Source organism: Capricornis sumatraensis, chromosome 15 (genome assembly GCF_032405125.1).
Source record: "Capricornis sumatraensis isolate serow.1 chromosome 15, serow.2, whole genome shotgun sequence".
NCBI classification, from domain to species: Eukaryota; Metazoa; Chordata; class Mammalia; order Artiodactyla; family Bovidae; genus Capricornis; species Capricornis sumatraensis.
Genome location: NC_091083.1, coordinates 19,122,557 through 19,148,055, shown reverse-complemented (window position 1 = coordinate 19,148,055; position 25,499 = coordinate 19,122,557). Strand labels below are relative to the sequence as shown.

At 47.2% G+C, this 25,499-nt stretch overlaps 1 protein-coding gene across 9 annotated transcripts in view; it reads right to left on the bottom strand.

The window, feature by feature from the left end:
• CELF2 (CUGBP Elav-like family member 2) overlaps nt 1-25,499 on the bottom strand; it is a 309,038-nt gene that overhangs the window by 30,869 nt on the left and 252,670 nt on the right. For 8 of the 9 annotated variants that reach the window (XM_068987614.1, XM_068987615.1, XM_068987616.1 and 5 more), the window contains 4 exons: nt 24,027-24,161; nt 15,467-15,546; nt 11,230-11,388; nt 7,481-7,544 (listed from right to left, as the gene is read on the bottom strand). In XM_068987614.1, coding sequence (XP_068843715.1) covers nt 7,481-7,544; nt 11,230-11,388; nt 15,467-15,546; nt 24,027-24,161 — 438 coding nt within the window. Of the gene's footprint in view, nt 1-7,480; nt 7,545-10,286; nt 10,299-11,229; nt 11,389-15,466; nt 15,547-24,026; nt 24,162-25,499 lie in introns of all 9 variants that reach the window. The other variant, XM_068987621.1, reaches the window with a different exon arrangement.

Sequence of the window (25,499 nt, the reverse complement as noted above, 5' to 3'; positions counted from 1 at the left end):
CAGGCCCTCCCGACATTGAGGCTCTTCCCCTCAGAGGGTGACTGACGGGCCGCGTCCAATGGCACCTTTACTCCTCCGGCTCGCCATCTAACTGCCAACGCATCCATCGCAGCCTGCTTCCACATCACACACAGGGACTGCTGACCTCCATGGCTAGACACTAAGCTCCTTGAGGACAAGCCAACGTTGTCTTATTTGCTTTCAAGCCCACCTGCACACACACACACAGCCACCATGTTCATTCACAGTAGGTGAAAAGTGGGGCCACAGGAGATGGATGAACAGGGCAACCAAGAGCACAAAATGTTCCCACGCTGCTATAAAGAGCATTGTCTACAGACCCAAACGAGGTTTTTCTTGTTTGTTCTTCATTCTTCGGTATTTGCAACAGCTTCAAATATTGACTATTTCCCTCAGTCGTTAATTAATCCATTCTGCAAATATTTATTAGGTCTGTGCGTTTTCTTCCTCTCACCCACCAACACTCGGCGTTGCCCTGAGTCCAGCCGACCACCCTCGGGTTCTGTGTCCTGTCGTCTTTCCCGAGTGTCCCCTTAGCCCCTCACCCCGAGGGGCTGCCCTGCCTCCACTGTGAAGGCCAGGTTCTGGGGCGCCACACTGGGAGTGGCCAGCTCTGTTCAACCACCGACCACTACGGAGCAGGAGAACATGGACCCCACCCAGCAAAGCAGAGATGAAGGTGGGGAGGAGAGGCGTCATGACCCCAGCATTGGAGGGTTTGAGGCGAGGAGGTGGGGGTTAGGTAGAGAGAAGCAGAGGCAGGAGGACCTGCAGATGCTGCCTAGCTCGCCAGCTGTCAGCACGCGGCCACGACAGGCCAGACCCCAGGCCCCGGGCTGAAAACTAAGCCTCCCATCCAAGCGGAGGGGAGCCAGGGACTGGGGGAAATTCTGTTTCTGGAAATAAGACTCGGACCCAGAAGCTCATTCTCACGAAATGTCCTAAAAGGGCCGCGAGCCCTGGTAGAAAACCATCTAACGACAGCCCTGGGCTTAGCGACAGCCACTGGGAGGAGTCAAGAAATCCGAGCTCAGGAATGACAGCGCAGAGAATGGAGCAAAGAACACAGCTCCCCACAACCCGCTCCCCACCAGCCCCGAACCATGATGCATATACAGTCAAGCCAACGGAAGAAATCAAAACCAGCCAGAGATTCTCCAAGAACATCGGCGCTGCAGGCTGACACAGGGCAGGGGCCATGCCAAGGCCGGACCCAGGAGCCCAGGGGCAGCGGGCACGGGGGATGTGACGGGCGCTCCTGTCCACCTCCCAGGGGCAACAGAGGCAGCTGCTCCCTGCAGTGTCCTCCTCTCCGGCCAGGCAGCAGCCTGAGGCCGGTTCCCCAGACCGTCCCTCCAGCAGGAAAGCCTCCCAGCGAGGACACCCCGGCCCCACGGCTGGCATCGGCACGTCACAGGGACACGTGTGGGGTGTGGGGAGAGCCCCGGACACCAGTGGGGCAGGATCCCACTGTGCTCACAGCAGGCGTGCAGGGCCCTGGAGACGGACGCTTTGGCTCTTCTTGCCCCTGGCGCTCCTGTAACCAGAGGGTCTCACCTGCAGTGTGGACATCTCCCCTCCCCTTCCGTTTCGTTCAGGGCAGGGGCTTGGGGGCCTGGCAGCCCCACTGCTGCTGGGAAACGCCTTGGACTCCAGCTAGGAAGGCAGCTCAGGAGGCTCCGAGGGGACACACCCTGAGCTCCGTCCTCTGCCTGGTGAACTGCACCGACTTCCCGGTACCAGCATCTTTCTAGACCTCCAGCTGCCACAGGCTCAGCCCCGACGGACAGTCAGTCCTGGCCACCCCATCCCTGCTCCGGCTGTCTGAAAGGGGGTGTTGATTCTGCTGACGTTGAACTCACATGTCTGGTTCTTCATTGTTTCCTGTGTGTGTGTAAGCACACCCTGTCCTGTCCTTCTCAGCTCTTTTCTCCCCACCCCCATCTCATCTCTGCTCCCCTGACACAAAAATCTTCAAAGGGCATGGGATGGGGGACGGGTGGCCAGGGAGGAGGGTGGGCGGGCAAGGTGATGCTGGTTCTGGTTGGGAAACAGCTCTTCCCTGAGAAGAGAACCACCACCTTTTAACCTCACAAAGCACTCTGCTCGGGTGGGCATCCCGCAAACCAGGGGCAAATAATCTGAGCGGCGAGAAATGCAAAACACTGAGATAAGTTTTAGGAAATCCAACAATGTGCCAAGATCGAGATGGCCGCGGTGGGGCGGGGGGCGGGGAAAGTTGGGCATACAGGGGTTCAACTTTCCCCTCATTACTCTGGAAAAAACAACCCTTCTCCAAACGAGGAAAGTGTGCACATCCAAACGAGGAAAGTGTGTACCGAACAGTGCACACTGTGCCTACTTGAAACTGAAGGCTGTTTTTTTTTTTAAATTATTTATAAGGAGAAGGGCATGAAAATTTAATTGAATGTTCACCTTAGGTAATTCTGTGTCTTATTGTTCAGAGCAATTACCATAAATCTGCATTTCAATAAGCGAGAACAGATGTCAGTTGTTACCAGCGCTTGCCAATCAGGTCTGTTAGAAAGTGACAGATGGGTGGTTATGGAGCATTCTCGTAAGGACTATTAGCAGGGAGTGCGGGGTTTGGAGGAGGGGAGGCTGGGCTCTGGGAAGAACCTGGGGCCTTTGTGGGTCCAGTTTGCACACCTCCCAAGTGTGTCCCCAACATGAGGTCCAATTTTGGCCCAAGTCTTCTCTCTCCTCTGCTCATCACAGACATGCTGAGACCATCTTTGCTCTGAGCCAGATCTCCAACCTGTACAGAAGTCGCTATGTGGTTCTTTCAGGCAGACACTTGCCCGCTATGATTTCGCTCTGACTTTGGAAACTTAGGCCAGAGATTCTGAAAGTGAATTACTACACGCTTCTGAACGTCAGCCCTGGAGAAGGAAATGGCAACCCACTCCAGTACTCTTGCCTGGAGAATCCCATGGAGGGAGGAGCCTAGTAGGCTACAGTCCATGGGGTCACAAAGAGTCGGATATGACTGGGCAACTTCACTTTCTGAATGTCAGAAATCAAGCTAAGCAGTTTTCCCTTTGTCTGTCATCAGATCCTCTTCTTAGGCCACCGCTTCATAACCTCTGCAATTTCGTACTAACAAGCCCCCCCGATCCTAGAAAAATATTTCCCTTAGCAGAAAACCACCCCTTGATAAATTTGTGATGCTGTCCAGAATGAAAGGGGGTTTTCCTGTGGCCGACACTGGATTGCTTGTGCGTTGTTCATTGACGGCTCAGATTTGCCTCTTGGTCTCTTCACTCGTCTGAGTGATAACATACCTGGATTTGTGGACACGCAGTGCACTGAGTGACGGCCGGGGGGCGGGGACAGGGACCTCAGGCCACTCTGAAATGTGGATCCACCATTTCTTACCTTGGTGACTCTGCGCAAGCTTGTTCTTTACCTTCTCTCATCCTCAGTTGCCCCGTCTCTGGAATGGGATGCTGAGAGTCCCTATGCTGCACAGCGCTGCCACGTGTGGGAGTGCTGTATTCTGACCCGTGTAACACCACTTCCTTGTCCTTTTCCTACTTTGGTTTTTCCAACTGTTACGTAGTAACCGGTGGTGGTTTTCTCCTTGGCATGCTGCGAAGTGTGAGGATGAACCCCAGGATTATTTCGAAGTGCTCTGTGAAAAGCAACCTGGTGTAATACTACCCTCGTTTTTCTAACACGATGCTTTTTCCAGATGATCATTGTCATAAAGAAACGAAAGACTGAAAAACCGGTTTCCCCTTATTCTTTCTTTTCTGGAAAAATCCAGACTCTCGGCCTGAACTCAGACCCCAAGTTACGGAGATTTCAGAAATTCATGGGAAAAGTACCACAGTGTGAGTGGGAAATGGACGAATTTTTATCACAAGAGGGAAAGTAAAATCAATCAACTTGATGGATGCACAAAAAATGAAAAGGACGCACATAACAGCAGTCGGCTTATAAAGATTTCAGCCTTACTGTTATATTCTCTGCTTTTTAAACTTCAGATTTATGAAAGGTTCCCTTTCATAAAATCGTAAAACACTTCTGAAGTTACTTTTAATTTAAAGGAAAAAAATTTTTTTTAGAACAAAGAAGTATATAGTTGATGTCTCATTTGATTTTATTGATGTAACTACTTTAGAAACTTGTCACCTAATTTTTTTTTTTTTCTTTTCCAGCTTTATTTTCTCCTCAAACAGAAAATGTTTAGTCATTCAGATGAGACATTCTAGACTGTGGTGAGACACCTCAGTTTCCTGTAGGACAGACCCTGTTTTCAGAGCTGTTCACAGCATGGTGTCACTGCTTTCCGAGATGATATTCACCGTCTGTGGATGGTGCTCTCAGCTGCAGTACTCAAGTCTGCCACGTGGAGTCGGCTCTCTAGACATGAACATGGGTCTTCCCAGGTGGTTCTAGTGGTAAAGAACCCACCTACCAACGCAGGAGACATGAGAGATGCAAGTTCAATCTCTGGGCCGGGAAGACGCCCTGGAGGAGAAAATGGCCACCCACTGCAGTATTCTTGCCTGGAGAATCCCATGGACAGAGGAGCCTGGCGGGCTACAGTCCACGGGGTTTCAAGAGTCGGACACTGCTCTCGCTCCTCCACAGCCTCACTCGCTTACAGGCGCTGTGGCCCCAGGAGGGGTCTGGGATGAGGCACCTCTTCGTGAGAGCATGGTGAGAACCACGCTCGTGTGTTAACGCGCAGGACACTGTACCCATTCGCTGACCCCAAACCTTCCACAACTCATTCTTTTTTTGTTTTCTTATCTTTTCTTATTATTTTTTTTTACAAGTCATTCTTAAAGATACTGCTGTTAGTTTATGGAATGGTTTGTGGCTTAGATGTCCAGCTAAAGTCAAATTTCTTAATTCAAAAACCAGGCATTTCACTTGAGTTTCATTGGGACTGTATGCAGAAGGTAAATTTGCACTTGCCAATTTATAAGTTTACTCACTCTCAGCAGCCCCAAAATAGTCCACAAATGCCAGTTAGAGGAGGCCACACCCTCTTAGCGTCGATACTTCAGGAGAACTCACAGGTGAGGGAGGACGGATAGGAAGTGAAGGTTTTTAGGGAAACGGGGAAGAGGGCCCCCCCTCATTCAGTGCGCGGGGGAACCTTCTTCCATGAAGGGACCCCTATGACCCCTCCACTTTCCAGGATGGGTTTAGGTGACTGACGGTGAGAAAAGCCCTACTTTTGGGAGACAATGAAAGAGCCGGGGGCCACACAACTTGGTTGAATAAAAAAATACCATAATGCTTCCTGATTTTCCATAGGAATGAAGGGCACTCGTTACAGAAATGGTGAAGCAGAAGAACCGTGACACCCCCATCCTCAGTCCTCACTACTCAAGGTGACAGCAGAAAATGGGACACTCGGCCTTTGACTGCACAGCCTGGGCAGCCTTGGTGCTGGGTTTCACACTGAGGGTTCGAGAAAGGGGTATTTTGGAAGGCTGAGCGCATTTACAGACTGACTTTAAATTGGCCATCTGCTCCACACACCTTCTAAGGTGACTCCCAGATACCCTCCATTGATAAATGAGTGCGAGGTGCACAGACGCCAACATCCTGACCCAAGCTGGTGCGCCACGGGCTCACAGCCTAATGAAGAGTGGCAGGGCGCCCTGTCCACCCGGGAAGACACGCCCGGCAGCAGCCTCGGGACCCAGTGACCTTCTCTGCATAATGTAACCACGGCAATGGGAGAGCCTGAGGCTTCCTCTAAGGGAAGACTCTTATTCTGAATTTGGGGGCGGGGGGTTCCGACTGATTAGAAGAAAAATCCTGCCTTGGTGGAAAACACGATGCATCTTGACATTTCTTTCAGAGTGTGCAATCCGGAGGTTTTCTCTTTTTTAAAAATGTAGAAAACTCCCTGAATATTTAAGTTCTGTCTCTCCAGCCCCCTTCACAGAACTAAAAATAAGTCAACCGTTCAAGGAGATGCTTAGCTCCGAGGCCAGCTTTCTCAACTGTGTTCATTAACATTCTGCCGAATGATTTCACTCCTTATTATTTTAACATCTATTTTTTATAATAATCCCAAAGCTGTCTTATGACAGAATAGGTGGGCGGTGCCTGCAGATTTAAAGGGCCACGGGTAACCGAGCGTTGCTCTTACTGCAGGCCAGTCCACCCCATCAGAAAGGGCACAGTTTAGCCCCAGGGGCCACCACGGAAGGTGGGGCTGACCGCCACAGGACGCACAGGAGGAGCGATCTGAGTGTGCTCCTGCCAAGTCTCTCCAGTACCATCCAAAGTGACAAAGGAGAAGAAAAATAGTAACACAAGGCTATGGATTCAGGAGAAAGAGAGAAAAAAGGAGCTTTCACGGTGGCAGATAAAGAAATCAGGCTTAGACTCTGCATATCCTGGGTTCATCTCATTGACTCAGGGTGTCACTGATGGAAGCAACTGTGCTTGCCTCTAATATGCCAACAATCTGTTCTCCTCGCCCACTCTCCTCGACATTTTTGGAACTGGGGAAGAAGCTTCCTGACTGTTCTTCACGGCAGGTTACTGGCCCCCACGTCCTGATTCGCTGCACGGGTCAGGGTATCAGCCTGGAAGGTGGCTCAGTGGATCCACCTTTCACTAACCGCTGTCCCTAGGCCACTGCCAGCACAGCTCATTATCAAAAGAAACGCTTCACGGGCTGGCTTTCACATTCAGTCCTACTGTGATTTTTTTCCCGACAGCGAAGATTTCCACTTTCCCATAAAAGCTTCTGATGCACAATTCTATCAAGTGGGATTCTTCTAAATTAAAAAAAAAAAGGCACCCCTGTTAATTGTGGTTATCAAGGGACTGAAATGGTATCAGTCAGAGATAGGTCTGCAAGTCTAGCTTTCATTATGGAGGACAAAACATTTTTATTGACTGCCTGTTATTAAAATTTTAGAAGGACGTCAATCATGGCGGCTGCCTTGGATACACGACTCTTGCTGGAAATCCACCCCCTCCCCACCTCCCAGCAGTCAAACCCACTGAAAAAAAAAAAAACAAAACACAACTCTGGAGGGTAAAAGAATCTGCCTGCAATTCGGGAAACCTGGGTTCTATCCCTGGTCGGGAAGATCCCCTGGAGAAGGAAATGGCAACCCACTCCAGTATGCTTGCCTGGAGAATCCCATGGACAGAGGTGCCTGGGGGGCTGAAGTCCATGGGGTCGCAGACAGACACAGCTCAGCGATTAACACTTTCTACTTTCTGGAGGGTACTATGCAGGAATTCTCAGCCCCCAATTTTCTCGTTATGTAACTGTTGGAGATGCCAGGGGTAAAAAATCAACTTCCGAGCAGCTTACTCTAAGTTTTAACACCTAAGCCAACAGGTCAGGTTTGTGGTTCTTTCCCCTTACTGTCTTCTTCGCCCTCTGAACCCACCCCAAAGTCAGACAACAGTGCGGTCCAAACGCCAGGCAGGCCTCATGACTTACCCGCCATCTGCTGAATGCCACTGAATGCACCCAGGTTGCTGGAGGAGGTGGCCTGCTGCAGAAGCTGGAAAAAAAACAAAACACCAAAAACAGAAATGTGCTGTCAAAAAGAAATGGAGCTGAGGACAGAGGAACTTCCTGCGTCCACAGGGGCACATCCAGTTCCTTTACATTCACACAGTCAGCTACTGCTGCCTCTTAATGGGTAAAGGTTCCCAGTGCTGGAGCCATAAATCCGCATTAATGTCTAATCTCTATTAAGAAGCACAGACACCGGGGAGACCCAATAACGTCACTGCCTTAAACAATTCATCAATTTACGATTTTTTAACAACCAGGTGTTAGATCTATGGGAACCAACATGGCGTGACTAATGCTATCTCTCTGGAGCTTAGTAGTTCTCGTAACTCATCTCTGTCAATCAGGGTCCAACCCTGGGTCTCCTCCGCTTTCCTTCACAGCTCCCTGTCCTACGGCCTTCATTAGGAACGCACAGAGTCGCTGACTCCTGGACTAACAGAGAAACCGCTGAGATACCTACAGAGAGAGATGTATCTATTCACAGCTCCACGGCTGCAGTCATAACTACAGGATAAAGACCACGGTCAACCATTTTAAGGTGGGCACGGAGGAACATACTATTTGTCAAAACTTAGAACTATCTGGTGCTATATACACTTATGCTATTATTATAAATATAATCAGCATCTTCTAAAAAGAAATGAAGACAGCTGTGAAAAGGTCTCTGCATTTTGTCTCTGGAGCTTCCAGAAGTACATTTATCCTGCATGGAGACACAGGGCACCACAAGGTAAGGCATGTGATTACCATTTGAAAGCACTCCTTTATTTATCCAAATAGGTTGAATAACAGGTTAACTTAGGGTTTCTCTGGTGGCTCAGAGGGTAAAGACCTGACTGCAGTGTGGGGAAACCGGATTTGATCCCTGGGTCGGGAAGATCCCCTGGAGAAGGAAATATCAACCCACTCCAGTAGCCTTGCCTGGAGAATCCCATGGACAGAGGAGCCTGACAGGCTACAGTCCATGTGGTTGCAAAGAGTCAGACAGGACTGAGCGACTTTCACTTAGGTGCTGCACTAAGTGTGTGCCTAGACTTACTGATACCCTCCTCCTGGTAGACCAGTAGAGCCACAGTCTGTACCCTGGAGCGAATGTGGGGCTGTCTCCTATACTCAGAAGTCCATGGATGTCAAAAGCACAGATTCACCAAACCTATTATTAAAAAACTGCCACGGTTCTGTGAGCTGAGGAGGAACCAGAAGAATTTACTATTTACAAAACAGGCTCTCATCATTCACTTGGAGCTCTGCGCAGCCTAACGGAGAGTGCTGCCACTCTGGCAGGTTGTCGGTTTCCTCAGCTCTAGGAGGAGGAGGCTCCACGACGGTACGGGACTCACAAATGGGTATCCAGCAGCTGACTCGATTCTACCCAAGTCCTAGTTGCCACGATACTATGCGGATTAATGTGAACAGTTATCAGAAACAGGTCTCCAGCTTTCACTCATCCTTCTGGACTCGGTGTAACAGACTACGCAGATACTATACGCAGACACACACACACACAGTGAGGAAGAGGAGGAAGCCAGGGATGATCCGTTTTGACAGAAATCCCTCTCTTGGTTTGATTTCTAGGGTTTCCCATTCTCTTGTGGTTGCAAGAGAATGGAGCTCTGCACAATTTTTTAAAAACCGAAGTTTAGTCAAATTAAATTAGCTTTGAAGATCCTTTGAGGGATTAATAATTTCTACTGGAGGAAGTTGCAATACCTGGAGGGTCATTAACCCGAGGATTCTTTCCACTGACAACCACACTCTGGTGAGCCAGAGTCAGAATCTACCCTCCACACAAAAAAACAGGTGCTGGGGAGTGGGGCCAGAAGACTGGGACAGGCACAGGGGTCCTGGTTCCTGGAAACAGTGGAACACGAAGCTGGATTCTTAGAAACTCTGAAAAGGTGAGCTTGCCACCAACCTAGGATAGAAATCCTTGTTTTTATTTTAGCAATAAAACTTTTTAATATTTTATTTCATATTTAATGTATTATATAAAACACAAATATGTGATTGATATATAAATATATAACTATATAAATTACAGATAACTTTTTTATATTTTATTTCAGCAATTTTACTTCAGCAAGATATGAGGACATTTCACACGGGGTCCTTGTGGATAAGATGGAAAAATGGCTAGAAGGTGACAGCAAACTTGGTTACTGCTTCTGTCAGTGACTCAGGGGAAGGCAGGAGAGGCATGCCTCTCCTGCAAGACACACAGACGTGTCATGAGCAGTTACTGCTCGTCAGAGCCCGACAGGCCTGAGGGTGGGAAAGGAGGACTGAAGGGGCTTCCCTGGTGGTCAGTGGTGGAGGGTCCGCCTTGCAATGCAGCAGATGCAGGTGTGATCTCTGATTTGGAAACTACGATCCCACCTGCATGGAGCAACCAAGCCGGCATACTGCAACTGGAGAGCCTGTGTGCTGCGATGAAAAATACTGCGTGCTAACAATGAAGATCCCACAAACCTCGACTAAGATCCGACATGGCCACACCAGTAAATATTAAAATAAAAGGGGAATATGAGTCACATCTCCTTGGAGAAGCAGCCAGGCTGGATGGAGAGAGCACATGGAGCGCTGAAATCCTGCCTGACCACCAGCGCCACAACCTTGGGTGAAGTAACAAAACCTCTTTAAGCCGCTTCTTTCCCTCACCTGCAGCAAGGGGATCACCTTTCAAGGTTACAGGGAGGGCTGTTTTGCAGAACAGTATCGGTTCTACTACCAAGTACAGCTCCTGGGTCATACTATCCTGAGGGCAACAGTTCAAAGGTCAGGACAGAATTAGGATACACATACATGGACAGCGGCTAGCATCAAAGGCCCAAATGCACAATATAAAATTACATTAATTAATGTGTAGCCCTGCAGAAAAGTGGGGTAGTGAAGCATAGTTCGGCAATGGTTCAAGAAAAAGTAAGAAAAACCTTAGAGGAGTATGAAGTGCCTTCCACCACTTTCAAGTGACATGCAGATGCTCTGAAGTTCACACTAGGGCTCGCTCCTCGTGCTGTTTAGATCTTACCAGGGGAATGGTCCTAGGTTTTGACTCTGGCATTTTAATAAAGACAGTGGCAAAGTGAAATGGGCAGCACAAAGGGGCAAAAATACAAAAAAGGAGGTGAAAGTTTAGAAACAGTGAACTGTAAGGGATGGCTGAAAGAACAGAGTCTATTTGTCCTGAAATAGGATCTGAGTTTTGGGTTTCCAACAGATAAAGAAATATTTGAACTGAATCAACATCCCTCCTCTGGGAAGACCCAGTGAAGGACGGTTCCACGAGGCCTCCCTCCTAGGTCCTGCCGAGGAACGCCCTGTCCCGGGCATAGAGAGCGGGCATACCATGGCTGCCTGGGGACCTTAAATCACAGTGCGGGGAGCGTGCTGCACCCCTCCTAATGCAGGAGTTGATGCTGGAACACTGGTTAAGACCCAGCCTTGTGGAGCCCAGCTTAGCCTCCATCTAGCTAGACAGAAGGGTCCATCCTTATGCTCATCAATTTCACCTGGAAAAACTCTGCACTGAGGCCCAGAATTTCCTGGCATTCACAGCGTCCTGAGGCTGAGCTTTTGGTGTACTGAGGGAACAAGGAGTCTGGCAGAGTTCCAGGGCGGGGCTCTCTCTCTCCCTGGGGACCCCACGTCCCCCACCTGCAGGAACTTACCGCCAGGTACTGCGGGGTGAGGCCGCCCAGACCCGTCAGGTTCCCCCAGGTGGCAGTGTTGAGCTGCTGCATCTGCTGCGCCAGCTGCTGCTGGAGGCGCCTTTGCTCCTTGTCCTTCTGGGTGTCCGCGAACTTCACCACGATTGGTGAAGAGCAGCCCTGTGGTCAGACACAGCGGAAAGTGAAGAGGGGGTTACAGCCTGGTCCACTGGGCTCGGGACATTCAGTCAGCGTGGGGCCTAGCTTTCTGAATGACTGCAGCAGAGGGGACGGTCCTTCGTCTTCTCTGAATAGCACCGTCAACAGAGTATTATTCCAGGGTCTCTCACTGGTGTCTTTGGGGCTCTGGTGCTTGAAAAAGCCATTTTGCTCTTGTGATCTGCTTATTACACTGCCTCGCCTTCTCTCTTCAGGGGTCTTCCTTCCACCATCCCCAGGACCTCCTCAGGGAGAAGAGACCTGATCACTGGCCCTTAATTAAGCTTCACAGTTCATTTGTCTGAAAGATGGACTTGTCATGGTGTGTCTGTCTGTTGCTATGTGTAACCAGGGCACAAAGAGGGGGAGGTGTAATGGGAGTGAGAGTGGCTGTCATTCACGTCTTTTTTTTTTTTTTTTTAACTCTTTCCAATGCTCAGTTAAGCATTTTTTAACTTTGGAATGGTGGAAATTACATCAACCCAGCAATATAATCGGGAGCAGTGGGTTTCGTTTTTAGGAACATGGATGAAGGAAGGAGATATTCAGGGAACGCAGGCATGAACCGATGTCCCGGTCCCCATGTTTTTAGAAAGGTCTCCTCCTCTACCACATCTAATCTATCACTAATCCTAGGCTACTGCAAATCACAAAGGACGTATCAGGATCGTGTTCTAGTCCAGGGAGGTGGAGGTTTCAAATGGAAGGTGGAGATTTCTACTTGGCTTCTTTTCCTAATCAATCTTGCTGTTCTAGGAGCTTCTTTCCATGTTCATTTCCTTTAAAAGGCAGGATCAGGGGTAGTGAGTGAGAAATGGCCGTAGGTTATATAACAGGACCAGCATCTTTGAGATGGAGGCGGTCCTTAGGGAAAGTAAGGGCCTAACACCCCAGGCAGGAGGACTTCCTTTTAAAAGCACTTTTCAACATTCGCCACTTGGAAACACTCAGTGGAAACCAATCGGTTTCCCTCTCCATACAGCTTACTACACATTCCATCACAATTAAAGCTGTGAAATTTTGCTGAGAAAAAAGAAGTTAATTCTACCCAAGTGATTAAAAAGAAAACAACAAACTTTTATTGAAACTCAGCGTGATAACAGACCTCTCTCTTCTGTCAGAAATTTAATATTCCTATTTAAATGAGCTTCCCCCTTCCCTTTGGGTGAATTTTTCTCTCTCTTAGAAAACAAAGTTGCATTTTTTTTTCTTGTCACCTTGGGTAGTTCCTGGGGATGGAGCTATGCATAGATGAGGCAACCATGCCTGTTATTAACCCCCAAAATGTGGGAAAACTGAGGTGACTGGCTGCTGAACCACCGGTGGCTTGATCTTCAGCTCTGGGGGGTCACAGTCACAACCCAGGACGTTAAGAGTCAATAAACTAAATAAAAGTAACATTTCCACCATTAAAAAAAAAAAATCTATACTTCAGTTTTCTTTGTCCGCTCTGTATTTTAGTGCTTCATCATTTTAAACAGAGCAAAACCACTCTGAAGATGGAAATTACAGAGCTAGGGTTTTGCATGGAAAGGGTTGTTATTCTATCAAATTCATTCCGTAACAAATTATAGCATCTCCTCCTAACAGTTCTCTTATGGTTGACTTTTTTTCCTCCTTAAATACCAGAAAACGATATAAAAGCAGAAAATCAGGCCAATGATTATAGCTCAAAAAATGACTTGTATAAACTATGGAAGGGAAAAACAGGGTGGGCAGAGATTGGAGGGAGGTGGGAAAAATCAAGGTACCATATAAAATTAATGACTTCTTTTTCTTTAAAGAATGTGTTCATTTAAACTTTAACAGTCACATCATTTTGAATTCGTATCTCTTAGATCATACATCTTGGTTGAAGATGTGAGCCAGAGTCCTAAAAATAATGTGATTAATTAAAAAAAAGAAAACAAACTTCAGTTATACAACTGTAATGAGACTGCATAATAGATAATCTTCTATTTAAATGTCATTATTTTTGAATTAAACAAGAGATTTAAGTGTCTAAGGGCCCCTCTGATTAAGCATGGATGTCCATATTTAAAAACAAGTGCATCAGATCTGATTTCTGATACGAGCGATATTAACAAAGGCTCAACGACTTCTGAAGAATAAATATGCCCATTCTCTACAGCAAATTCTTTTCCTTCTGAGAGCCTGTTGTTTTCTTGGTTTGGATTCATATCTCGTGTTCTCCGTCTGTAGGGACGTACAGAACATGGTCCTCCCATTCGGGTGGGGGGCCCTGGGTGAGGGTACTGGGGTGGCAATGTTTCCAACAGGGCTGAAATAGCTGGGGTGAAAAAAATAATCTAAGGTGAGACCAATCGGGAACGGATCACTCCACCACAGGAAATAAAAATATTTAAGAGTGAAACACACATGTCTATCAAGACTTTCTTTTTCTTAACAGTCCTTTTGTTTTCATTTCCAGGCTGATCTGCAGCTGGAAACCAGGCTGATCCACCACAGTGGAGCTGCCCAAGGTAAGAGAAAGGGGCGGGGACGAGGGTGGGAGGGGTCAAACACACGATCACATGTGTAACTGCTTGTTGTTCGAGACTGGATTCCTAGGTATTTAAATCCCGCTAATTCTCTCTTATTGTGGCCGACTTTCACCTGAGCTTGCCTTCACGTAGGGGGGTGTGAGTGCCTTAAAAATGCATTGCACTGAAAGGAAAACACAGTGATTATATAAGGTATGTTAGGAATACTGAAGTCAAAAGGAAGTTTGAAAAAGACAATAGGCTTTGCAATGCTATCAAAACTCAGAAAAGTACAGTAAACACTGAATGACAATGCCATGCACACTCTCGTCCCCCACACTTCCACCCACCCCTCTGCTCCCTAGAAAAAGTTTGCCCACAGAACAAGACCCAGAAAGATCACTGAGCTCCCGGCATGCTTCGGGAGATGCAGCATGGCCAAAAAACAAAAACAAAAACAAAAAAAACGAACAACAAAAAAATCAAAACCCCCCGCAAAAGTGGAGGCAAAAAAGAAGCTCAAACAATAGAGAACTTTTGGCACATTAAATAAAACTGAAAAAAAAAAAATTCTTTTTTTCTTTCAAAAGATGAAAAACATAACTTGAGGTAATAGTACAAAGCCACCTCCAGAAAAGGTCACCCATACACAAAGATACAGTTTACATGATACAGCAGAACATGCGCTCCCAAAGGATCCTATCAGACAGTACAGGGTAAGGAACTGCATATCACTCTTGGAATGCTTTTGTGCAGAATCCTGAAAGGCCATGACCCGAATCACAGACTCAAAGGACAGGGCCGTCGTCTACATTTGTGGGCCCATGCCAGCGTATTTCTCTTCCCCCAGAGCCACTGTGTCTCTCATTAGGAGATCACATTGGAGCCTTCCAGTTTCTTGGTTACTGTTTTTATTTTTATTTTTTTAGCAAGGGGGCAAATCTAATTTTCGGGGGGGGGGTGCTCTCATACATGAACATTTGCACTGGTTCCATCTTGTAGGAGAAGTCTTAACTTTCTCCAACACCGCTGACGCAAAAACAATTCTGTTTGTCTTGATTAAAGGTCACTTGACCTCACATTTAAAAAGAAGACGAAAAAGAAATCAAAGAACGCTGTGACTGAGCACGGGGCCCACTGCAGTTTGGAATGGGGGCTGTCAGCGTTCAACCCATCCCACCCTGGGGGCTGGCGAATGTACTTGTTCCTTGAGGGGCAAGAGGATGCCCGGGTTAAATGGCATCATGCACTTTACACGGCAGGACTTGGGCCACTGCCAACAAAAGGCTCAGCAAAGAAGGCAGAGCAAGTGGAAGGCTTTACTAGGTGTGTCTCCAGCCATTAGGGGAAAAATTCAGAGGAGAGAGAGAGCGGGAGGGAGAAGGAAGTAGGGCGGGGGGAGAGAGATTCAGGGAGGAGGAGCATGGACGAACGGAGAGGGAGGAGGTGAGAGTTTGCATCTGTGATTGCCATGGGAACAGTCCACACAGGAGAGGCTCGCGTCCCACTCCCCACCATTTGCACAGGAAACGAAGGAAGGGCAGATGATACAGTACCTCCATGGTCTGGGACTGGTGCATGGCTTTGATTGCATTCTGTGCCATTGCCCTTGTAGAAAATGTGACAAACGCACAGCCTGTGGGAAACAAGGGGGCAGGGAGCAGGAAAGACAAAAACAACAAGACAAAAGGTTTGGACGCTTGTTAAACCAACACAGTCTACGAGAACCGCCACAGGACGACACTGTTCTCAGTAGTACATGAAATCAACAACTTCTCTCTCTGGCTTTCATCTCATGTTGCTTTTTTACTTGCAGTGCTGACTTGCTAATCTGACCAAAGCAGAGAGATTTACTGATGGATTAGTTTATTTATTTGTAGAATGCAGTCCAGGGAAAGGAGGCTGGGTACTCATTCTTTTGTTTTTTTAATTTTTAAGTTTTTTTTTTTAGCCACAGGTTTGAAATGTGCAAGACCTAGTTTGCATTTTCTAAAATAAAGAGTTGCAATTTTACATTTTCTCCTTGGCTGACTATCATGACTGAGGGCATCCACCCATTCTGGTTCTATATTTCAAATGGGAGCCTTGATTTTTAAGCAGCCAATAATAAAATCCTCACAGCCGGGGCAAATTAGCAAAGAGATTCCGATAGCTTGAAATGTCAGCAAATAAATATACTTCATCTTTTCTGGGTGGTTTAAAAATTAGATATATGTATAAATACACATTCATGTTACTTAAATGCAAATAAATATACCCAAATCCTGTACAAACTACTTAGTAACTGTTAATGATGAACAAAAACAAACCCCCTATTAACAAATGCGCCATTACTCTGGGAATATTCAACAGTGCATATAAAGTAAAATGTAAACATTTGCATTGGATTTGTTATTTGTATCAAATCTTCATGACTTCTGAAGGTTGCAACTTGCAGTTTCTGTCAGAGACTGGACCTCAAGACAAAGCACATTTCTCTGAATGTCTCCCCTGAGGCCCAGTGAACCCTCCATGGCTATTTCTTTCTCCGGCTGTAAAATAACTAGCATCCATAGGACTCCTTGTAGCAGTGTCAGCTACCATGCAGGTCACCGCTCCAACTACATGGCTCACTGCCCTTTCCACTAATACAAACACTGCCTTCTAAAATTTACATTTTATTTATCATGCACCCTTGGGCTTCTCAGAGAAAAAGACTGTGAAATTAATGCAGATTCAGGCTGATTTTATAATAATACCATGGCACACTAAAAGCTTAGCTAAAGCAATGCAGACTATTTCACTTATGATCTCTAATGACTTTAAAAGTGCATTGATTTTCAGCTTCTTTAGCCTTGCACAGTTTGAACTTAGGTATCAGAGAATAATTTAGTGTTCCACTCAATTGCCTCAAAACATTATTATTATTGCTACTTAAAAAGATTTGCAAATGAAGCAGATCTAAACACTGAGGGGCCAAAGCCTGTCATCTCGGAGTGCACAGAAGTGGAATTCTGGCGCCCATCACGCGAGATGGGCGCCTCTGTGGCCAAGAAGCCAAGCAGAAAACTCTACATCTAGACAACCAGCGCGTGGCTCGTGCATGGGAGTCCCTGTGGGGGCCATCAAGTACGTTTCCTGTTTGCTCTGCATGGGTACCTGGTGAGATTATCAAGTCAATACTGTATTAGCACTTTTTCATCAAACAGCAATAAGAGAAAGCAATGCCTGCCCACACCCCCAAAGCACAACAACATCCAGTCATGAAAAAAAGTCAATGCATTTTTTTTTTTTTTTTGCATCATGCTGTAAGTTTTAATACACAAAAACTCTCAGTACATGGGAGGTTCATCTCATTCACCTCTACGTTAAGCTGTCCTAATGAAGCCTGCAGTCTAGCTCACTAAGAATGCCAAGCTATTTCTTAGTTCTCCCGACGTTACAGCAGCTGGTGAAGCTGTTTGAGCATGGTGCCTATATCTATACTGGCTGTGGTTTGTGTCATCAACAGAAGCAGCTGGGCGGCCTCCTCTAAGGCATCTAGATGAGATGATGTGTGTAATGCCGTGAGAGACCTACAGCGGGACCTCTGCTGGCTCCATACTGAAATGTACTCAGCTCCAAGATGAGAGAGTCCCAAATTTACCATCCGTTTCAAAGTAATATCTCTTGAAGACTGTGATTATCACTGACACGATTAGCAGGGGAAATAAGACCGGGAGACTTTTCTTTCTTATTTCTTATCTGGAGACTGCAGGAGAGGCACAGGAAATCATCTCACGGAGGCAGATCTGAAACCGTGGGCTAACTCTGTTTCATTCGCTTTGCTCTTATTGTTCGGGGGCATGTGCCAAACTGAGTGTCCAAACGGAGGTTCAGAATGCATAAAAAAACATGTAAAATGTCAACAAAAATCAATAAGGCACAGTATATGCATTTACTACAGTTTCAGAGCAAGCAGAACTTTTGTTAACTTCAGGAGAAAGATCTAGCAATTAACAGGTCTCGAAAGAAAAGTCTAGCAAGAGAACAATGAAGTGATCTCTATAAACTCGAACCATTCACTGCCCTTTGCTCTATGAAACCTGCAATTAAAAGCTTGACTGATGCTTCTAATTATACAGTCCTCATCCCCTCCCAAAAAATGATCTGACAAGTCTGATGACTTCTTTAACCTTTTAATTCTGTCGGCAGCAGTGCAGGGAGAGAAAACCTGTCTCCTAGGGACTCTGTCAAGTTCCACGCTCTGTGCTGTGTTCAGTTACTTAAGGGAGAAAAACGACTGTGTCATTTATAAAAGGGGAGCACGTGTCTGTTTGCTGCTCTGGATAAAGTCAAGCAACTTCAGAACCAGATGTTCCACAGGCTGGTAGCTTGTTAACCTTTGCAACGTCTCTAAAACAGGAGGGTGTGGGTAGTCCTACGACTAGGTTCATTTTGTTTTAAGCACCACTGAAAACACTGGCTTTGGAGTGAGCCCTCAAATCTGTGGCTTTTCACTAACACTCAAGTGCCTATGGTCAAAATGGACTGGCACCTTCTTCCACAAGCCAATCGGACGACTTTCCACTGGACAGAAATGTCTTAGGTCCACTGTCCCCCTTCTCTTTCTACAAGTGAGCTTCTGGGTACAGTGGAGTCCATTGGGTCTCAACAGGACAAGTGCTCTGATCTTACACGGTCAGCCCTCAACTGTTCTAGGCTGTCGCACATGCTAGCAAAATGCGGGAGAACTTAGATTTTGGGGAAAAAAGTACCGGTACCAAGATAATGAAGCCACTTTTGGTGGTGGTGGTAGGGTGGGGAGACAGCCTATATATCTTAAAGGTTCCAAATACATAATAGCAAAAAAAAAAAGGCAAAAATTCCATCTGTAAATGTATCCAACCTGTAATTTAGCTTGCCACTATTTATTGTCTCCACTTTCAGAGTGTCAGAGATTGCTAATAGAAAAGAAAGGAGCTGAATTTCTCTTATGACGGTGACGCTGTCTTCCTGCCGTTGGAGTAGATGAATGATTGACTGGGGAAAGGGTTCTCAGAGTGATTTCCTCCTACAGACAGGATCTAAGGGGAGCGCAGAGCCCTGTTGCCGAGCGGCTTTTGGTCCCCGTCTAATACACTTGTCATTTCGATTGAAAGGATGTCTTAACTCAGGTGTTCTACCTTTTCTCTAGGGTGCAAGGGAATTTTGAGAGAACTAGATGAATTCTTGCTGTGGACCAAAAAGAGAGCAGAAGAGAAGACAGACAGAAAGGAAAAAAAGCAGAGGCACTAGCACTTTTAAAAGCACATAAAATGATGCCAAGGCCTCTTGTTCTCTGCTGCTTCTTTGAAAGAGCAGCAACAGCCACTTTACTTCAACTGAAGGAAGCATAATTTAAGATAACTTGTGTGGCACGAGAAGATGTCAGCTTACGGAAAACCTCTTCAGCTGCAGGAAGATCTTAGCGCAGCCAGTTTTCTTCTCTGTATCTTCTGAGCAGGATTTAAACTACTCCATAAGTAAGACACTGGAGCATCAGAGTTAATACTATGACGCACAACCCCAAGGTCAGGTTCGTTTATTTAAAGCTGGCATGGAGAGATCGTTCATTCATGGCTCCCGAGGTTGAGGGAAGGCTGGGACTTCAGAGCTGGCAAAATCTCACCCCTGAGATGAGCCTGGAAGCGTATCCAGAACAGGACGACATGCGTGCTCAGTCACGTCCGACTCTGTGTGACCCCGTGGACTGCACCCGCCAGGCTCCTCTGTCCATGGGATTCTCCAGGCAAGAATACTGGAGTGGGTTGCCGTTTCCTACTCCAGCAGATCTTCCTGACCCAGGGATCGAACCCACAACTCTTGCGTCTCCTGCGTTGATAGGTGGATTCTTTACCACTGAGCTACCTGGGCAGGATGATGAGACGCAGCTAATAACTCAGGAGGCCTCTGGCACAGGTTCCCATATATCTGAACATTTGGGCACCATGTGGACATGACTAAAATGTCACGGTCAACACTGAGTCCTCTCCCTGTACATGTTTTAAAAGTCAAAAGCCCACTCCCATATTTCAGATCAGATATAATGAAAACAAATGAGGACATAATGGCTACATCCAGACTGTGCTCACCAACATCCCTGAAAATATCGCCAATTCCTGTGTCAAGGGTTTTGGCAGGAGAATGTTGGAACATCATAAACACAGCTGGAATATTCTTAAACAAGCAGAAAGTTACCTTAAATGGCAGTGAAGATCTGACTGCAGTTCATGGGAAAGAAGAATGAAATCAACCCCTTCACTGTCTCTGAGTTACAGATATTCCGTTGCCACGGTGTAGCAAACCCGGCAGATCGTACCCAGGTCATTCAATCTGACCATGGGATTGCAGGTGAGAATGTTTATATTTTAGGAGACGGACACGCTCAGGTTACACTGTCCAGCAGATGTGTTGGTGTGGCAGTCTAAGGCTGTGCTTCTAACAGCAGACGTCTTGTTTTGCCTGCCATGGGTGGGCTTGTGGAATCTGGCCTGCTTCTTAGTGGAGGCTCACGTGGGGGCCCTGAGAGGCACATCTGCCATTGCAGAAAGATCTGAATCTCATGAGGGGCTGAAAAGCATTCCAAACTAGGTTTTCCAAAATGGCAGAATGGGTTACTGCCCCCAAAGGAGAAGATGCATGTTTAGATGTGGGCACATGGTGTAAAGTGAGCAGAGTCCGGATGTCTGTTGGGCCGTTTCAACAGGCCTGGCAGGTGCTGTCCACGTGTAGACACGACAGTTTCCCTGGGGGAGAGGGCAGGATAGGAGGTTCTGTCTCAAAACACCGCACAGATCTGGGTGCTGGTGAATAACTATGGGGCCTTTAAAACAGTCTTTCCTGCCTATATGGAGGTCATGATTTTTTTCTTTTTTAAACAGTGATTCTAACTGAAAGTATAGTAAGGCTTGATAAATGTGAGCTCTGGCAACTACTCTCACTTGGGGCAAGGGTACTCAATCAACAAGCCTGGAGGAACCGCAGCGTAACACCTGCCAGGTAGGAATGTCAACTACTGACATGGCAGTAGAGAAGGAAAGACATCAGACGCCTGTTGGAGACCCAGGGCTACTAACTGGAAATGTGCTAGGCTCAAGGGCGTCTCTCCCCTATCATAATCACGTGGTTTGATTTAAATCCTTTCCTACTGACTAGTTTATACTCTGGTTTAGTATTAAAAGGTGCTTTTCAGAGCAGCCAATCTCTCATTTCACTTCATTTTTATTTATTCTGTAAACAGCTGAGCCAGCAACAGGCATGGAGACCGGAAATGCTGAGTGTTCCTGCTCGGGAGTGCCGCTGATGGAGATACTTATTAATATTTGATTGAAAACTGCAATTTTTTAATGAAAGCAAAACAGTAGCATGAAAGAGAATTGTTCTTTCAACAAATACACTGATTCAGGAGCAGTCCCCAGTACCCAGGAGACCCTGCTAATTGAAAAATGCACCACGGTCTGTCTTTATATTTCAGAACAAATGACTATAAATTAGTATTTTCTTTTTGCCATAGGGGATTCTCATCAGTTTGCTAGAAATTCAGAAATTACTTTTCTGTTGGAAAAAAAGCAGGGGGCAAGAAAGAGGATTCTACTCTTTACATTAAACTGGTATTTGCATAAAATATTGAAGAAAGTGTAACTTGTTTCAGAAATAGGCTGCTTCTGGTGCCAAGTGCTGGTTCATCAGCCAAACGGCAGGTTGAACTGGCCAATTTCTCTCAAGTACCGTGTCTTGATGCTGTTTTCTGTGGAAGTTTTGGCTGCTTTAAAATCTCAACTGCAAAAGTTATCTACCATACGCTTGAGGATCTCTAGACACCAGTGCTGTTCCCATCTCTGCCCCACCCCGGAGAGGTGGAGAAACTGAGTCAGAGACTCAGTTCGTAAATCAGTAGAGGGAGAACAGAAGTCCAGTGTGCCTACTTCATAGTCAAGGCCTCCAGGACACCCTATGAATGGTCTGCTTCTACAAACACACAGAAGCATCCCCTGGCGGTCCAGCGGTTAGGACCCCGCGCTTTCACTGCCAAGGGACCGGCTTCGATTTCTGATTGGGGAACTAATCACACTGCAAGCTGCAGTGTGCCAAAAAAAAAAAGAGAAGATAATAAAAGTGTGGACGCTAACCACGCCCTATTCAGGAAGGGCACATATTTTGACTGCTGCCATCATCATGGGGGAAACTGAGGACAGAGACAGGGAAAGGAGTGGACAGCGCCCCAGGAGTTTCTCTGGAGAAGCTCTAGGTCTGGACCCCAGGGTCACCGACCTCCAAGGCACTATACAGCTCACTATGGCTGTCTGTTCCTTGTCCATACAGCACACCTGAGCAAATGCAAAGGAAACACGGAAAGGCGACTGAGAATTGTAACGGGGGAGAATGGTGGTGCTTAGGAGTAAACTGGCAGCAGACAAGGGTTCACAAAAATACTCTCGTCTTTCTTGCCTATTTAATTCAGCCACGCTGTATTTCCCCCAGGCATTTGTTCTCCCGGACTGTGTGCCTATCTGCCTCTCTTGGCTGCAGCAGGCCTGGATGACCCGATGTGAGGATCAGCTCTCCTGGTGTGGGGGCTGCTGGGGTGCTGCAGAGTGATCCAGGATGCAAACCCCAGCAGCCTTCTGCTTGCGAGGCTGTCCAGGCCCCCAGCACAAGGAGCCAGCCGGGGTGATGCTGGTGGAGGCACAGGCGCTAAGTGACAGATTAGCTCAAGGCACCGGGTCTGCTACACAGGGACCCCACTTGACATGGTGTCTTGCTCAGCTTTTACACTCCCATCTTTTCAGGGAGTGTTAAGCGTCTTTTCCAGGCCGCCGCCTCCTCCTCTCTGTCTCCTTTTTAAAGCCACCTTCAGAAGGAAATGTAGGGATCACAAGATTGGAGCTGTTCCTCCTCTGCCCATAGTCTTCCTCAGCACTCCCTTTGTTTGGGGCTCTGGGGGTGGAGGCAGGTGGAAAGCTTTTGTTCCCTGTGCCTCCGAGCAGCTGACATCGTGTTTTATGTCTAAAAGTCAAAAGAACACATGTTCTTCTTCCCAGGGTGGAGAGTTTAGGTAAGACTAGGGAGATGGGTGAACACTAGTGCCTTGATACTTAAGGCCCAAACTTTTCTTTCGACACAGGGTTCAGGACAGAGGCAGGCAGTGCAGTCCTAGAAACCAGAGATGGGGACCCGAGAGACGTTTCTAATTATCCCTGTGGAACCTGCCTCGGAAACTTGACTAACTGAATGAAATCCTCTCTGTGTTGCCAAAACAGCTTTCTTATGAGAATGGACAAATGTGTTTTACATGTACGGCTTCCCCTGGGCCTCGCTGAGCTGACTCAGGTAACTTAGATGACTGGGGACCCGGTGACAAGCCTTATGAGTGGTTTCAGGAAGGAGGTGTATGGCCTTGTCAAAGGGGGAGATAAGTGTGGAAACAGGACAGTCACCTCCAACCACCTTACATCGCTGTTGGTGAAAATGCTGGTTTTCATCAGTGCTGGAAAGCCCAGCCTTTGCCTCTATCCTGGTGACAAAGAAGAACCTGCAATCTCCTGGATGAAGTCATTTCTTTGTCACTTAATGGACTCTCTATGTTTAGGACTCCAGAAGGTTTGCTCCTTGCTGTAAAACCCTAACATCCTGAGACAGGCTGGGTTACTCTGAGTCTGAATCTGCTCTATGCTATGCAGGGCAATTTTTTTCCTTGGTTTATTTGTCTGTTAAGATGCCCACACCCTCAACACCTCTTCCAGGAACAGGCCGAAAGTCAGAAAACTAAGATGCAAGCGGCACACATTCTCTCTCGCCCGCCAAGTCTCTCCCCCACCCGTCCCCAATCTCCTCTAATCTGAGACTGAAAAGCGATGTGTAATGACAGGGCAGCCTGAAGGCCTCCTGACTGACAGTGATAACCTGAGCTAATATGCTGGCACCAGGACCTTCTCGACTCAAGAAATAAGAGGTGATCATCCCCGCCACGGTGAAAAGTTCGGGCTGGCTAAGTTTGTCCCGTGGGGCGTGTCTCGGGCGACCTCCGGCTGTGCACGGGGCTGCGTCTACCTTGGCTGGGACGCGGGGGCTCCAATTAGCGCAGAAGGGCAGAGACGCTGCACACGGCACACTCACCTCGGCTCAGCCCGTCGGGCCCCCGGAGGATCCGGCATTCTTCTATCTGGCCAAACGGAGAAAACATCACCCGGATATCATTCTCGTTACATTTCTTCGAAACCATTCCTATGAACAATTTTCTGTCTTCCACAGCTAGGAGATAGAAATAATGAATGAGCCGAGGCCATTTCATCTTACTCCTTGCAGGCAACGCTTTATCACCACCTCCGACCGGGCCCCGAGGCTAAATCTTCAGACGCCCAGGCCATGCACGGGCCACCTCTGCCCTCCCACCCGGCCCTTCCTCAGCGTCTCAGCTCCTATTCCGACGCCAGGAGTTTGTACACTAACAAAACATCTCCAAGGGACATGGAACACTGTTTTTAAGTCCTTTCCCTCCCATTTTTAAGCAAACAGTAATATGTTCACTAAAACGGTAAAGTTCTGGGTAACTGCGAAGTGATACCCTTGCACAGAGGTATTTAGGGATACAAATTTTGTTTTGTGGTTGCGGGTGGGGGATAGATGTTCTTCTAACTTGAGTGACAGGGAAAGAGAACGGTCAGGAGAGGAAAAACAACAGAAACCGAGTGAAAAAGTGGTCAACAAAGCTTTTAACAAAGCGCTGACAGAAGAAAACATTCTCCTTCCCTGATTTCAAAAGGCTTCGTCCTTGGGGGTCCAGAAGAGAACAGGAGAGAAGAGATGAGAATTTCTCCAGGGGGCTGGGCAATGGCCTTCTGTCCATAGCACTGGCTACACAGCCCCACCCAGGGCAGCACACGTGGTCTGCACGTTATGATTAAAGATGAAGGCAACTGCAGTCAGGTGAGTGTGGCTGCAGTTATTTGAGAATCTCGTGTGGGAGGTGGGCTCAGTCTCAGGGTGAAATCTATCAACAACAACAAAAGCATAAGGAACAATACTATTCTGTCCTTTTGGAGGCACTTCGTGTGTGTGTGTGTGTGTGTGTGTGGCTGTACACAGCACGTGGGATCTTATGGGACGCCGTGTGTGTGTGTGTGTGTGTGTGTGTGTGTGTGTGTGGCTGTACACAGCACGTGGGATCTTATGGGACGCCTTAGTTCCCTGGCCAGGAATTGAACCTGTGCCCCTTAAAGTGGAAGCTCAGAGTCTTAACCACTAAACCAGCAGGGAAGTCCGGGACGTAGGATTCATCATGCACAGAAATGCATTTGGGTGTCAGGGCAACAACGCACAAAGTCTAACCTTGGAAGCTGACAGTGGGTAGAGATCAGGGAAGGTTTATTCCTGATGACCTGGGAGATTTTCCCCCTAAACCAATGTGCTTGAGCTCAGGATAACAGCGTATGCTTAGTCTCAAAGGCAGGACTACTATGAATTTCAACACAGCCTTCTGTAGGAGAGTGCACAAGATCGTCCTAGAAGCCCTCAGGGAGAAGGCTTGCTTATTTCCCACGTTTCACTTCATTTCTTAGAATAATAATAATAAAAATAATAATAAAAAAT